The sequence below is a fragment of the Lithobates pipiens genome, unplaced genomic scaffold, assembly GCF_037356315.1.
Source record: "Lithobates pipiens isolate NorthernLeopardFrog02 unplaced genomic scaffold, aLitPip1_a1.2 Scaffold_19, whole genome shotgun sequence".
In the NCBI taxonomy this organism is placed as follows: Eukaryota; Metazoa; Chordata; class Amphibia; order Anura; family Ranidae; genus Lithobates; species Lithobates pipiens.
In genome coordinates, this window is record NW_027507764.1 from 403,427,948 (window position 1) to 403,444,969 (window position 17,022).

The 17,022-nt window shown below is 45.5% G+C and overlaps 1 protein-coding gene across 1 annotated transcript in view; it reads left to right on the forward strand.

Moving 5' to 3' along the window:
- Positions 1–17,022, forward strand: part of AFG3L2 (AFG3 like matrix AAA peptidase subunit 2) — a 64,926-nt gene that overhangs the window by 32,576 nt on the left and 15,328 nt on the right. The window contains exons 9-12 of the mRNA XM_077492421.1: positions 4,376–4,513; positions 7,220–7,373; positions 8,474–8,581; positions 8,668–8,793. Coding sequence (XP_077348547.1) covers positions 4,376–4,513; positions 7,220–7,373; positions 8,474–8,581; positions 8,668–8,793 — 526 coding nt within the window. The remainder of the gene's footprint in view (positions 1–4,375; positions 4,514–7,219; positions 7,374–8,473; positions 8,582–8,667; positions 8,794–17,022) is intronic.

Sequence of the window (17,022 nt, forward strand, 5' to 3'; positions counted from 1 at the left end):
GTGAAAAAATCCACCACCAACACCTAGGCTATATTAAAAAGACAACGTTGTCTAGAATTGTTGCAGATGCATCACGCCATGCATAAATATCCCATACTAATAATTCCCGTTGGTATATGGCAGGTCCCGAAGATGTTAATTGCACATAGGTAAAGGCGGCGTCCAGCACCATATGGTGTGATCAGACAGACCTTACCACCGTCTATTTGGTAGCAAGTCCCGTCAGGGATATATTAATGTGTTATTGAATAGTTGTACCACTAGGGGGACCTTGCCAGCATCAGATAGCTTCTCCAGGGTAACAAATAGAACATAGCTTCACATTCACTGTGAGACATGCAAGTTCTCAAACAGTCACAGGGTTGCGCAGTGTCTCTATGTACCCACATGGTATCAGTTCTCCAGAGCTAACTTGCTCAAGACAGGCAGGTCTGACAATTGTGTACTTGAATGTGTCAAGACACAGGTTATTAGATGATTCCGATTCTGGGGAAGTAATAAAGCGCACAGTTGCAGATTTCTAAATCAATCAAGGACCGATGGGTCCTCTTACCTGACCACTTGGCGAGGATGACCAGTCACAGGCTGTATCCGAGTATCCTGGCTAAACCCGCTCTACAGATATACTGCTTGCATAGGTCAAACCTCTGCCTAGTGCCCCTATGAATCGGGAAGGCATTAGTAACGTGGGAATTAACTCTAATGCGGGCCACCGGGGCAGTATAGAGGCGCCGTATTCATGCTGTAATACAAGCCTGAAACCATAGAGCTGTAGCACTTGAAATAGGCAAGGCCATTCAACACAATGAAAAGCTGTACATGTATCTAGAGATGCAATAGCACGGGTAGGGGAGCAGTCGTGGGGATATTGTAAATTGTGGAACAAGCTATAAATATTCATCCAGGTAGAACGACCAGATATAAAACAACCTTGGTCATTTCTGACAAATTTCGCAACTGCCTTATACAGACAGTTGGCTTAACACTTTAGCTAGGATCTTTACATCCACATTACTGAGGGAAATCGTCCAGTAAGCCCTTGTACGCACGGTCGGACATTCCGACGGAAAATGTCCGATCGGACCGCGTTGTCGGATAATCCGACCGTGTGTGGGCTTCATCTGACTTTTTCCGTCGGAATGTCCGACCAACAAAGTTTTCCGACAACATGATCCAATCGTACTTTGTCCAATCATTTGTAGAGAATTACGATCGGACAAAGTGCCACACATGCTCAGATCAAATTCCTAGACCAAAGCTATTGGCTACTAGCCTGAACGTAGTTCCGTCGTAACGAAATAACATCATCACTTTACGAACGATTGGATTTTCCGACAACTTTGTCCGACTGTGTGTGTATGCAACACCAGTTTTGGACAAAATCCGTCGGAATTTGTTGTCGGAATGTCAGACCGTGTGTACAAGGGCTAAGAATTGCGTTTAGAAGGTGTTTCAGTAACAGGACAATCCATGCCTCAGGCATAGTAGGAGGGAGAATAGCAACTTCTAAAGCTTTGTTATATGTGTGAAAGAGAAATGGACACCATAAATTATGAAAGTGGCCTTTCCACTTAGCCAGAAAGCCATCTAGGTCAGGCGTCCTATGTGTTGGCAGTTGCGTAATTGCCCTGGCCAATTCCTCGACGGCGGCGCATCTAATTCCTCTCATGCACGAGATGACAGGGAGGGAAGAGATACTTGTGCCCAGCTACTCGCTTAGCTTATCATCAGAATATTGAGCTCTGGTAGTGGAAAGATCTGTGTAAAATAAGGCATCCACAATATGAGGGGTGTCACTGACCTGTCCCTGGGGGGGTCAAGATCTGAGAGATAGATGTAGGGGTGTGGTCAGGTCTAGTTAAAAAAAAAAAACACAGTAAATGACCGGCCCGGTTAGTGTTCAAATTTTTTTGGGATAGTATAAAGCATGTATTTTTTATTTATTTTTTGGTGATGTCCAACAGGAGGGGCTCATATTCTCTGCGTTTTATGTAACCAGGAGTCTCTTGTGTCAGGGTTAGCTACATAAGCAGATTCTGCCACCATCATGGCCCTTTCCAGTTCCTCGGTACGCTGTTGGGTATTTTTACGTAGTGCACCAGTAATTGACATAAAAGTGCCCCGCAGTGTAGTTTTTAACCACTTCAATACAGGGCACTTAAACACCTTCCTGCCCAGACCAATTTTGAGCTTTCAGCGCTGTCGCACTTTGAATGACAATTGCGCGGTCATGCTACACTGTACCCAAATGAAATTTTTATCATTTTTTTCCCACAAATAGAGCTTTCTTTTGGTGGTATTTGATCACCTCTACGGTTTTTATTTTTTGCGCTACAAATAAAAAAATACCGAAAATTTTGAAAAAAAAAATGTTTTTTTTTGTTTCAGTTTCAAAACTTTGTAAATAAGTATGTTTTCTCCTTCACTGATGGGCACTGATGGGGCTACACTGATGGGCACTGATAAGGTGGCACTGATGGGCACCAATGTGGCACCAATGAAGTGGCACTGATGGGCGGCACTGATGGGCGACACGGATGGGCGACACGGATGGGCGACACGGATGGGCGACACGGACGGACACTGATAGGTGGCACAAATTGGCACTGATAGCTGGCACGGATGGGCGGCACGGATGGGCATGGATAGGCGGCACAGGTGGGCATGGATAGGCGGCACAGGTGGGCATGGATAGGCGGCACAGGTGGGCATGGATAGGCGGCACAGGTGGGCATGGATAGGCGGCACAGGTGGGCATGGATAGGCGGCACAGGTGGGCATGGATAGGCGGCACAGGTGGGCATGGATAGGCGGCACAGGTGGGCATGGATAGGCGGCACAGGTGGGCACTCAGGCGGCACAGGTGGGCACTCAGGCGGCACAGGTGGGCACTCAGGCGGCACAGGTGGGCACTCATAGGCGGCACAGGTGTTATAGTAATGGATGCCAATCAGTGCCAAACAATAATGCATGCCAATCAGTGATGCCCATTGTGGCCACTGATTGGCATCCATTATGGGCACTGATTGGCACCCATTGTGCTGACTGGCACCCTGGTGGTCTAGGGAGGATTATGGATTTTTATTACCTTTTCCCTGGTGGTCTAGTGGTGTCCCTGGTGGTCCAGTGTGGGCATCCTCGGGGGGGCTGTGCTGATAATCGATCAGCACAGACCCCCCCTGTCAGAGGAGCAGCCGATCGGCTCTCCTCTACTCGCGTCTGACAGACGCGAGTGAGGGAAAGCCGATCACCGGCTCTTCCCATTTACACTGTGATCAGCCGTGATTGGACACGGCTGATCACATGGTAAAGAGTCTCCGTCGGAGACTCTTTACCGAGATCGTAGTTGCCGGGTGTCAGACTGACACCCTGCAACAACGATCGCCGCGATGCGCGCCCCCGGGGGCGCGCAGCGGCTTATTATCCTAATCACGTCATATGACGTCCGGTTAGGATAATGAAACCACTTTGCCGCCGTCAATTTGTAATAGGTCGGGCGGCAAGTGGTTAAGGTCTCCTATTCAGTAGAGGGGTCAGTAGTGTGCAGATTGTGCCCGCTCCACACTGGTCACGTGTTGTGTCTCCCCTGTTGTCAGTCAGTGGTGGCAGCAGGGGAGAGGCTAGTGAGCTGACAATGGATGGGCCATAGGAGCTTATGATTGACATTTCCACTCCAGGCTTTAACAGCCATTGTTGATTTCTCTCTCCTTCCCCCTGCAGCCAGCTGCTGGCTGACATAGGCGATTGTGTGACCGGACCAGAGTGGGAGAAAAGTAGGTAAGTACCGTATTTATCGGCGTATAATGCACATCCCAAGATTAGGAGGGAATTTAAGAGAAAAAAACTTTTAGAAGGGAAGTTTAAGGAAAAAAAACTTATAGCCTTGTCAGTCATTTGCAGCCTTGCCAATCATTTGCAGCCTTGTCAGTGTGTTTGGCGTTTAAAAATGGCATCGCCGAGATACAGAGCGGATGTCCTGTGTATCCCCGCGGTGCTCGGCCGTTCTCGGCGGCTTTCGGGTATTTTCGGCCGTTCTCGGCTATTTATGGCCGTTCTCAGCTATTTTCGGCCACACTTGCCGAGAGCGATTTTAGGGGGAAAAACTTGCATGTTATATGCCGATAAATATGGTATGTACTTCTTTTTTTTTTTTTTTTTTTTTTTTTTTTTTTCCACACAGGTTAGTTGGCATAATGGTTGGAGACGGAGAGCATTTTTAAGACCAGATGGATAGATTTAGCCTGGAATTCCACTTTGGGCACAGCTATATAAATTAGTGGTAACGTCATTGACGTAAATACTTTTGAACTGCTGCAGATTTGTTTGCATCATACTCTTTTAGATTGGCTGGTTAATGTGTTTTCTGAATTCCCAGGGTGCAATTCTTACTGGTCCTCCTGGCACAGGAAAAACACTGTTGGCAAAAGCCACAGCTGGCGAAGCTAGTGTCCCATTCATTACAGTCAACGGCTCAGAATTTCTTGAGATGTTTGTTGGTGTAGGCCCAGCACGAGTAAGTCTCTTATATAACTGAATAGTACTGTGCATATTATATGCAAAGAATTATGCTGTCTCTGCCTCATCCTCCTAATTGGCTAGTGAATTCATATTATCACACTACTGATTCAGTGTCCAGTCTGCATACTGGCTGCCGTGTAGAATGGATGTATGAATCACAGAACTAGCTGAATTTACAAATCCTTTGGCATGGAAAATGATCAGCAAACATGCATTTCAACTGTGTATTTAGCTACTTGCCCAGAGTTTTGTTTACCTTTTTATACAGGCTTGTGTATTTAAACACAGCAAGTGATTTTATTTTTTGGGATCTACAAAATTTTCAAATATGCAGTATTAAAGAACAAAAATCAGTTAATGATTTTAGAATGGCCCTATATAATGAGGGTTAAACACAAGTTCTCACCTTATAACTATATCCATTTTTGTTAAAGGGGTGTGCATACTTTGGGATCAAAACATGGAGAGAACATTTTGTAACTTACAGACATCTCTGCTATACCCCTGCCCAGTATGAATTCTAATTGCAGTGATTGGACATGATCCTCTTGCTGGCGACGATGCCAAGGTACAAGTACAAAGCATTAACTAAGGGTTAATGGGGGGCTAAAATGGCGTTCATTTTTTTTTTTTTTTTTTTTACACGCACTATATTACCAAAAATATCGGGACGTCTGCCTTTACACACTCATGAACTTTAATGGCATCCCGGTCTTAGTCTGTAGGATTCAATATTGAGTTGGCCCACCCTTTGCAGCTATAACAGCTTCAACTCTTCTGGGAAGGCTGTCCACAATGTTTAGGAGTGTGTCTATGTGAATGTTTGACCATTCTTCCAGAAGCGCATTTGTGAGGCCAGGCAACTGAGGTGGATAATGAAGTCTGGCTCACAATCTCCACTTTAATTCATCCCAAAAGGTTTTTTATCGGGTTGAGGTCAGGACTCTGTGCTGGCCAGTCAAATTCCTCCACCCAAACTCGCTCATCCATGTCTTTAGAGATCTTGTTTGTGCACTGGTGCGCAGTCATGTTGGCACAGGAAGGGGCCATCCCCAAACTGTTTCCACAAAGATGGGAGCAGGAATTTGTCCAAAATGTCTTGGTTTGCTGACACCTTAAGAGTTCCCTTCACTGGTGGAACTAGGAGGCCAAGTCAAACCCTTGAAAGACAACCCCACAGCATAATTCCCCCCTCCACCAAATGATTTGGACCAGTGCACAAAGAAACGTCCATAAAGACATGGATGATTGAGTTTGTGGTGGAGAAACTTTACTGGGCCCGCACAGTCCTGACCTTAACCCCTTTGGGATGAATTGGAGCAGAGACTGCGAGCCAGGCCTTCTCATCCACATCAGTGCCTGACCTCCCATACGCTTCTGGAAGAATGGTCAAACCTTCCCAGAGACACACGCCTAAACCTTGCAGACAGCCTTCCTAGAAGAGTTGGAGCTGTTAAAGCTGCAAAGGGTGGGTCAACTCAATTTTGAACCCTATGGACTAAGATGCCATTAAAGTTGATGTGCATGTAAAGGCAGGTGTCCCAATACTATTGGTAATATAGTGTATAATAGTAATTTTATAAATGAAAGCTACAGCTATAGTTTTCATTCATAAGTTAATGCAGATCTGGACGGAGCTGTCAGACTTGTAGATTACACAGGGAGAACAGCTTTCCCTATGTAATCATCAGAGCTCTGTCACAGCTGTTCTCTCTGGTATTTATTCTGATGTAGATGGACAGCTGTTTCTGACAAGGGAGCTCTGCTGATTACAAATGCTGATTGCACAGGCTGGTTTTTCCTTGTGTAATCTGCAGAACTGGGCTGTTACTTTGACTACTTCCCACACTGTGGGAAGTGTCATTAAGGCCCCTTTCACACTACCACGACTTCAAAGTCGTGCGATTTTTGCCACGATTTCAGGGGGACTTGATGTCTATGGACTTCAACTCGCATCAAAGTCGGACCAAAGTAATGCAGGGACTACTTTTTGAAGTCGGCAAGACTTGAAGTAGTACTAATATTAATGGTTGTCATCGGAAATCATGGGGAATGACTTGTCATGCGACTTTGCAGCCCCAAGTCTCAGGACAAGTCATAAAAGTGTGAAAGGGGCTTAAACCTGAGTTTACACTAGTGCGATGCGGCACATCACATGTGATTTTTTCCCCTGGAATTGCACTGTATTGCTGTGCAGATTTACATGCGATGTGTACGGTGCGCTTTGAGACATTCATTTTTGTATGACTCGAATCACACCGCATCCGCACATCTACCTGCACTGGAATTGGTTTGCATGAGCGATCCGATTCAGGCAGACGCACTGCGTTCTGCGACCTGAATTTGGGGTTTCGTTAATTGTTATTGACACCTGCAGCAGATCGCATGAACAGAATACTATGTGGTGCAATGCGAGGAAATGTAGCGAATATTGTGCGTTTCCCATATCATACTGGTGTGAACCCAGGCTCAAACTTATGGCTCCTAATCAGCAGGGTTTTGTGTGGATTTGGTGCTCCCTACCATAAATGGAAATTGTAATGTAAAGATATATGCAGGCATTGCAATGTCTGCTTTCAAAGTACTCCTAACAGTTTGATACATTTAAAGAGGTTCCTGAAATGTTTTACATTTTTTGTTATTCCATGCCTTCATGGTTCCATTGGTTCATTAGAAATTTCTTTGTGTTTTACTATTCCAGGTAAGGGACTTGTTTAGCATGGCCAGAAAACATGCCCCCTGCATTCTCTTCATAGATGAGATTGATGCTGTTGGTCGGAAGAGAGGGCGAGGGAACTTTGGAGGTCAAAATGAACAAGAAAACACATTGAATCAACTTTTGGTGGAAATGGATGGTAAATCATTCAAAAACATTCAGCTTACCTGACAACATTTAGGAATCCAAAAGTGACATGCTTGAAAGTGGTATATATCGCAGCTTACTGATCACTAGATGTGGTGGCTGCATTCGTTTTTCTGTTTTGGCTTTTTTTTCCCTCTCCCTTTTTTATTTTCTTTTATTAATTTTTTCCCCCTGTCCCTTTTTTTTTCTCTTTCCCACCCCGTCACTTTTTTTTATTTTTTTTTCCCCTTTATAACACACCTCCTGTATTCTACATACCGTACCTCACTCTGTAAGAGTGGCATTGTTGATCTGGGAGCGGGGGCTGGGAAGAGAAGTGTTATATTTATTAGCAGATTTAAAAAACGGTAAGTAAAGCCAAATTCCAGCTCACTCTTTGTAACCAGTTACAGCAAACCTGTTTTTTTTTTTTTCCCTTTTGGGATAAAGGTTTTCCATGATTTTTTTTTTTTTTTAAAAAGTGATAATTTTAACCACCCCTGCCAGTGTTAAATGGTTTGTGTCATCCTGTAAAATAGAAAATGAATGCAGATATCACATTTAAGAATTGGTAAACTGCAATATAATGTATGCTTTTTGTGTTTAATACTACTTTAAACACAAACATTTTATGTATTGCAGCTTTCCAAGGATTAGATGTGGTGGCTGCATCAGTTTTTTTTTTTTTTCCTTTTTAGACTTTTTTTTTCCCCCTCTATATTTTACAATATACATGCAGTCCATGGCTGCAGGAAAGAAAATCCTATCATCTATGGCTTGCCTTACCAATTGAAGCTGAACTCCAGCTAACACTGTATATGCAATTATAAAAAAGTGTTTATTTTTTTGGAATAAAGTTTTATATAAAAAAGGAAATGGCAGCAGCCACATATCTAAGAATGCGTAAGCTGCAAGTTGAAGTGGTTCTAAAGCCTAAACATTTTTACCCTAATGCAACCTGGATAGAAAATTCAATAATTCAGTTTAGTCTAAATTCCAGACCAAGGTGAAATCCTGTTATTTATTGAACACATATATGTAAAAGACAAATGATTTCTGATATATGGAACTGTAATGTACCTTGCAGGTATTTGTGCTGTGTTCTCTCTTTAGGTTTCAATACAACAACGAACGTAGTTGTGTTAGCTGGCACAAACAGACCTGATATTTTGGATCCAGCTTTAATGCGACCTGGTCGGTTCGACAGGCAGATATATATTGGTGAGGCTTATGAGAGTTTAGTGTATACATCTATTCTTCACAGGAATCTTACTAACTACTATACTCACTGGATTTCTTAAACATAGGGCCGCCAGATATAAAAGGTAGATCATCTATATTTAAGGTTCACCTGCGGCCTTTGAAGCTGGATAATGCTTTAGATAAAGAAGCCCTCTCAAGGAAAATGGCTGCTTTAACACCAGGGTTCTCAGGTAAGAAAGAAAAATATTATACTAATAATTTAGCCATTGTTATATGTGCCATACATTAACCACTTTTGGCATGTCTCTCGTGCATGTTAAAAAAAAAAAAAAAAAATGTTTTATTATTTTTGCGAGAAAATTACTTGGAACCCCCAAGCATGACGTATATAGCATAGGCCCTAGGAAATAAAATGGTGGGCGTTTAAATTTTTTATGTCGCATGCTGTGTGTTTTTTTTGTTTTGTTTTTTGAAAACCTACCTTTTAATTCATTTTAGTAAACACAATATAATACCCAATTTTTTGATAAAATATAAAAGAAAAATAGAACAAACAGAGCTTTCTTTTGATGGTATTTGATCACCCCTGCGGTTTTTATTTTTTGCGCTATAAACAAAAATAGAGCGGCAATTTTGAAAAAAAACGCATTATTCTTTACTTTTTGTTATAATAAATATCCCCCAAAAATATATAAAAAAAAAAAAAAACATTTTTTCCTTCAGTTTAGGCTGATACGTATTCTTCTACATATTTTTGGTAAAAAAAAAATCACCATAAGCGATTGATTTGCGCAAAAGTTATAGCGTTTACAAAATAGGGGGTCGTTTTATGGCATTTTTATTAATAATTTATTTTTTATTTTTCCCAAGTTTGTCTTTCAGGACAGCCACCTTAGAGAGACACTGGCTCCTCCCCTCTTAGGAAACACCGCCTTCATTTTCATGATTTAAGCCTCCTCCTCCCTTCGTTCCTCAGTTATGGTGTTTCCTCCGGTGGGGAGACACCGCTAAGGAACCTTAGCGAATTCAGTTGGCGAGACTGAAGCTATCCGAGCGGAGCTCCGGCCCCACTCGGCAGTCCGATCGTCTATCGGTCTACTTTTGGCAGTCCGGTCAGCGGGGAGCTGAATTGTCGTACTGACCATACACCCTAAACTTCACTTGGGGAAAGCAGGAAGTTTTAGAGGGTCGCCCGTTCGTTCACCCAGAAGGGTGCTTCAACAGGACAGGCAGTCCGGTCGGCTAGGGAGCCGAACTCTTGCACTGACCTTTTTTACACGCACTCCAAACTTCGCTTGGGGAAAGCAGGAAGTTTTTGGGGAGGTCCATCCCTTCGTTTCGCCCAGTGGGGCGCTGCAACAAAGACGTCCAAGGTCCCCCTGTGTATACAGTCGGCTTGGAGCTGGAGGCCGGACCGGATGATGGGCGACGTCAGTTCCGGTGGGGGCGGACCTCTTCGTTGGACCCGCGTCTTCCTGTTCCGGACGCGGCACGTGGAAGGGGACCTAGCGTTCGGCTGGTGCAGCCTCTCTTTCTATAGTTGCACAGGCAGCTGTCGGAGGCACGTTCGTACCACTCTTCCTCAACAGGAGAATGTCCGAAGCAGAGGCTTCAAGAACTCCTGGGGATAACCGCACCAGCCACTCAAAGGTAAGAGGAACCCTGGGGAGGTGTTCCCTTACTTTATAACCAGTAGCTCCACTGGTGTTTTCCTCCTTGGTGGTCGGGGGGAAGGGCAGTGCGTCTGGGATCCTGGTGATGGTTGATCCTAGGGGGGGGCACTCCCGGTGGTCCTCTATGTAGCGCTGGTGTTTCTTTTCAAATCTTATGCTGCTCTCTCTTTTATTTCTGTTTTTCAGAGAGCCACGAGCAAGTCCCCCCATGGTTCTAAGAAGAAGTGTCCTTCATGTAGAGCCTCTATGGGGGATTCCTGGTCTAAAGCACTTTGTAAAGAGTGTATTGAGGGTTTCCTTAGGGAGCAGGCAGCAGAACAGGGTGCAGATCTGGCAGCTTCTGTGAAGGAACTCTCTAGTACTTTTCAGTCCTTCAAAACTTTTTTCTCCAGTTTCCAGTGGCCCCAGCCCCAGAGCACTCCTACACCAGCGCAGCAGAGTGTACCATCTAGCCCAGTGGATGTTCCTCCCGCAGGTGGAGAGAATCCAGGGGGCTCCAGAGAGGAAGCTGAGGAAGAAGTTGACAGTGTCGTTTCAGACCCCCAAGGGGAATCTGACGATGAGGGGTTGGATGGGGAATCCAATAGAGCCTCACGGTATAAGCTTTCCCTGGAGGAAGTGGATGAGCTCTTAGGAGCTATTCATACCACTTTAGGCATTCAAGAGGAAACAAAGGCATTGTCACTCCATGATCAGATGTACAAGGACATGGGGGAACAGAAAAAGCGGGTGTTCCCGGTGCATGACGTCTTGATCGATACCATCAAGAAGGAATGGCAGGATCCCGAAAGGAAACCTTTTCTTTTCTGGGGCATTAAAACGAAGGTTTCCTTTTTCGGAAGAAGAGACTCTCGTCTGGAATAAATCTCCCAGATTAGATGCTGCTTTTTCCCAGGTGTCCAGACACACTGATCTGGCCTTCGAGGACATGGGGGTACTTTCTAACCCTATGGATCGAAGGATGGATTCCCTTCTAAAGAAGGCCTGGGATTCATCACAGGGAAATCTTAAGCCAGCCATGGCAGCCACCGTGGTGGCCCGCAATATGGAGTATTGGCTTACCCAGATTAATGCGCACATTGAAGCAGGGACAGCCAAGGAGATTATTCTATCCTCCTTTCCCATGCTGCTTAAAGGGATAGCATACATTGCGGACGCTTCGGCTGAATCCGTGAGAATGTCTGCAAGGTCCTTGGCTCTGACCAACTCAGCCAGGAGAGCCTTATGGCTGAAGACCTGGCAGGGAGACAATGCGTCCAAAACAAAGCTCTGTGGGATCCCTTTTACAGGAGACTTGCTGTTTGGGCCAGGTCTTGAAGCAGTGCTAGATCGCACAGCGGATAAGAAAAAGGCCTTTCCCGTTAAAAGGAAATTTGGGGAACAGTCAAAAAGAAGGACTCGTCCCCAGAAAAGATTTGAAGCCCCTAGAACTGTTCGGCAGAAGAAAAGTTGGGGGCTCAAGGGCAAGGGGCCCGGGGGAGCAATTTTTCGCCCTCCTGAACAGCCCAAAAAGTCCCAGTGACGGGGTCACAGTGGGAGGAAGGTTGGGGGCCTTTCTCCCACAGTGGGAGATGATCACCTCCAATCAGTTTGTCTTGGGGATCATCAGAAGAGGTTACCGTTTGGAGTTTTCAGAACTCCCTCCTCTGAGGCTCCTTGTCACAGAGCTGCCGAAATGCGCAGAAAAATCATCTGCCCTTCTTTCCTCTCTTCAGGAGTTAGAGGAACAGGAAGTGGTAGTACGGGTCCCAGTAGGAGAGACAGGCAGGGGCTTCTATTCTCACGTTTTCGTGGTTCGCAAGCCTTCGGGAAGGTTCAGGCTCATCCTGAACCTGAAGCCTCTGAATGTCTCAGTCACCTACAGAAGGTTTCGGATGGATTCAGTTTATTCGGTGAAAGCACTTCTTCCACCAAACTGTTTCATGGCATCGATAGATTTAAAAGATGCATACCTGCATATTCCCATTGCAGAGACCCACCAACGTTTTCTCAGACTGGCAGTGAGAACCTCAGTAGGGGTGCTACACCGGCAGTTCAAAGCACTTCCCTTCGGGCTATCCTCTTCCCCCCGGATCTTCACCAAAGTGATGGCAGAAGTTCTGGCATTTCTGCGTCTCAGGGGAATCTCGGTGACCACGTATCTTGACGATCTTCTCCTGTTTGCCCCTTCTCCAGCACAGTTGACTCGAGATTTACAGATCACAAGAGACTTGTTAGTAAGCCTGGGTTGGCTTCTGAACCTGGAGAAATCCAACTTAAATCCTTCCCAGAGGGTCACCTTCCTGGGGTATGTGTTGGACTCAACAGAACAAAAAGTCTTCCTCCCTTTAGAGAAAATTCAAAAGGTAGACAAGGCACTGTTGTTTTTCCAGGGCAGCCACCAGATCTCAATAAGGAAGGTCATGTCGGCACTGGGTTTGCTGACGTCCGCGCTCCCAGCGGTTCAGTGGGTGGGATTACATTACCGTCCTCTGCAATTATTTATTCTGAAGGTTTGGGACCACAGCCAGGGGTCTCTGGATTCTTTGGTTTCGGTCCCAAATCAGGTAAAGAGGTCCCTCTGGTGGTGGAGAAAGGGAGCAAATTTGTCCCAAGGCCTAGAGTGGGTTCTACCAACATCCAGGGTGGTCACAACCGATGCAAGCAGCTCAGGTTGGGGTGCACACCTAGACTCCCGTTTGATACAGGGTACTTGGGAGAAGAGGGACTCGAAGAGATCCTCGAATTGGAGGGAGCTGAGGGCAGTGGATCTGGCTCTCAGGACCTTTCAGAGAGAACTCCGGGGGCTTCATGTAAAAGTAAGGTCGGACAATTCCTCGGTGGTAGCTTTCATCAACAGACAGGGGGGCACCAGGAGCAAATCCTTATGGGCCCTAGCAAAGGCCATCCTCAGGTGGGCCGAAGCAAATGTCCTGTCCCTTTTTAGCAATCCACTTGAAAGGAGAGCAAAACCAGGTGGCAGATTTCCTCAGCAGGAGAACACTGAGAGAAGGCAACTGGGTTCTCAAGCAGGAAGTATTCGAAATGATCACCCAGAGGTGGGGGATTCCTTCGATAGACCTCTTTGCCTCAAGGGAAAAACACGAAAGTAGCCATTTTCTTTTCCATAAACAGGGGAGACGGGGCGTTGGGGGTGGACGCACTAGCACAGAGTTGGGGTTTCTCCAGGTGCTATGCTTTCCCCCCTCCCGTGCTGATTCCGGCAGTATTAAGGACGTTTCAGGTGGAGGATACTACCCTTATTCTAATCGCACCTCACTGGCCCAGGAGGCCGTGGTTCTCCATCCTGAAGGGCCTGTCTGTAGAACCCCCCTGGATGCTCCCAGTCCAAGAAGATCTCCTGTCTCAGGGTCCAGTCTGCTGTCCTCAGGTGGAGCGGTGGAACTTTGCAGCTTGGCTTCTGAGGAGGAATTGCTGAAAGGCAAGGGCTTCTCAGATCGTCTAGTAGCCACTCTTCTAAACTGCAGGAAAAAGGAAACCCAGACCATTTACTTAAAGGTATGGAGGCGATTCAACAGCTGGTGCTCAGAGAGTTCCTTCAACGTGCACAGCCCTGTAGCTGTTCTAGAGTTCCTACAGGCTGGAGCAGATAAAGGTTTAGCTCTTGGAACACTGAAGGGTCAGGTATCCGCTTTAAGCGTGTTTCTAGAAAAACATCTAGCATCAGACCCTTGAATAATGAGGTTCTTCAAGGCCCTAAGTAGGCAGAGACCGGTTTCAAACTCCCCCTTCCCAGTTTGGGATCTTTCCTTAGTTTTACAGTTTCTCACAGGGGAACCTTTTGAGCCATTGGAATCTTGCTCATTAAAATTGATCACTCTCAAAACGGTGTTTTTGGTGGCGATCACTACAGCAAGGAGAGTAAGTGAACTCGAAGCCCTTTTTATTAGGGCACCTTTTTTTCAGGTTTTTCCGGACCGTTTGGTTTTTAAGATGGATCCGGCCTTTTTACCTAAGGTGTACTCTAGTTTCCATAGAATACAGGAGATTGTGCTACCTACGTTCTGTTCAAATACAGTAAGAGAACAGGAACACATGTTTCACAGATTAGATGTTAAAAGATGTGTTCTTCATTATTTAGATTGCACAAGTCAGTTCAGGAAGTCTGATTCACTTTTTGTGTTATTTTCAGGGGCTAGGAAGGGTTCCAAAGCCTCTAGACGTACGATAGCCAGATGGTTAAGGTTAGCTATTGGGCAGGCTTACGTGGCAGGGGGGTTAGATCCCCCAGTTGGGATTAGAGCGCACTCAACCAGGGCAGTGGCAACTTCTCAGGCAGAGTGGGCTGGTGCATCTCCTGAACAGATCTGTAGAGCTGCAACATGGTCCAGTTTTTCCACGTTTGTGAAACACTATAGACTGGATCTTCTGTCAGCCAAAGACCAAGCCTTTGGTCGTAAAGTACTGCAGGCAGTGGTCCCACCCTAAGGTAATGTGCTCGCTTATCCTCTCTAAGGTGGCTGTCCTGAAAGACGAACTTGGGAAAAACGGAGTTACGTACCGCTAACATCCTTTTCCGGGATTCTTTCAGGACAGCACCGGTTCCCACCCAGGTTTTTGGAGAATATCGGGAACTCATCACATGAGACCGTCAGGTAAGACTAAAAGTTTGTTTGTTTGACGTGTTCTTGTGTCTCCCCAGTTGGCCGGAGGTACTCTGGAAGAACTGAGGAACGAAGGGAGGAGGAGGCTTAAATCATGAAAATGAAGGCGGTGTTTCCTAAGAGGGGAGGAGCCAGTGTCTCTCTAAGGTGGCTGTCCTGAAAGACTCCCGGAAAAGGATGTTACCGGTACGTAACTCCGTTTTTTGTGACTGCGACATTATGGCGGAGACATCGGACATTTTGGGGACTATTGTCATTTATACAGCAATTAGTGCTATACAAATGCAGCGATTCCTGTGTAAATGACACTGGCAGTGAAGGGGTTAACCAGGGGGTAGCAGTGTAGGGATTGTGTTCCTAGGGGCGTGTTTCTAACTGTGAGGGGCTGGGCTTTGTGTTAGTGAACACTGATCTCTGCTCCAATCACAGCAGAGATCAGCGTCACTTGTTGCTAGGCAGAACGGGGAGATGCTTTTTACAACGACATCTCCCTGTTCAGCCTCCCCGTGCGACGATTGCGGGTATCCCCGCGGCCATCGAGTCCGCGGGACTCGCGACCGGATTCGCGGGGGTCCTGACCGGCAGGTGTGCACGCGATGGCAGGGTGGCATCCCGACCGGCAGGTGTGCACACGATGGCATATAAAAATGGACGTACCTGTACTGCCCGTGCCATTCTGTCGACTTACATCGGCGTGCACCGGTCAGGAACTGGTGAAAATTTTTTTTTTAATTTCATTTACATTTATTTTTTATACACTGTACATAAAAATTTTTTTATCAACTTTATTGCCATCACAAGGGATAAACAACATCCCTTGTGATAGCATGGCCTGTGACAGACCTTCCTTATGGAGATATCTGGGGTCTTTTAGATGCCATATCTCTTTTCTGGCCTTGAAAGCATCTGATCAAACCAAGATCAGTTTGATCAGATGTTGTACAAGCTGGTAATGGCTTGTAGATTGTCCAAAATCAGAAGCAACAAAATCCTTGTCCCTTACGGTTTCTGATATCTCACCATGGGAGAAACAACCTCGGTTCCCCTCATTGTGTTCAGGGAAGCCGATGCTGCCAGTCGCATCAGTACCTGAATCCCCAATGGGACAGGAGAGCTTTGGTAAAGGTGGAGGAGAGGACCTCCACCCGCTGTCTGCAAAAGTGATCGAGCCGCTCGGATCACTTTTTTTTTTTTTTTTTTTTTTCAAAGCATTTTATTTAACTATTTTACATATACAATTGTATGCGTGCATGTTACTTTTGTGGCTATATAGAAGTCATACATATGTAAAAAAAAATATTATTTTTTATATATAAAAAATAATTGCAAAACATTAATAATCATTATGCAGACACGGTGCTGATAGATTATAGAGTTTGTGTAGAGTCAATGCGGTATTGTCGTTATATCTGGTAGCAGTGCAGGTGTCAGATTCTGAGAGCCCTCTGTCCCAGATTTTGCTGGGCACCCCCTGTTTTTATATACAATTTTTTTATAAGACAGGGTGCTGTTTACGTCTACCTTCCAGTCAGGGTAGGGGGAGAGGGTCTCATCCATTGTTTTAGCCAGGGTTTTCCTTGCCGAAAATAAGGTTTCATGGAGAAATATCTTAGTAAATCTATCAATGTCTTGGTCTGGAAATATCCCCAGTATACAGTGCTTCAGGTCTAGGATGAGTGAGAAGCCCATGGTGTCGTGTAGAAAGTCCACCACCTGCTTCCAGCATCCCTGTATCAGGGGCATATCCAGACGAGGTGGAAAAAAGTGCTTGACTCTGTGTGACAGAGGTGTCAGGTGGAGGAGTAGTCTTTCTTGTATCTAGCAATCCTGAGGGGAGTGAGATAAGCTTGGTGCAAGATAAAGCTTTGGGATAGCATATCGGATAGCATAGGTGACAATACTGAGGAAAGCTTGGATCACTTTTACCACATAGAGAATCCTGCCTATATACAGCCCAAGGGCGGGACGTGGTTAATGCGCCCAGAGCACTTTCCTCCTTATCTGCACTTGGGGGGGCTGATTTATAATGGGGGAGGGATATGGATGTCCTAAAATGCAGGCTGTAATATTGAGCCTTCAGTATTTGTACTGTTTTGCAGAGAGGATTCTGGAGGAGATACGTGACCAGGCTGTCCTCCTGGCTGCTTTCATTTTTATTTTATTTTTTTATTTTTTTTTTATT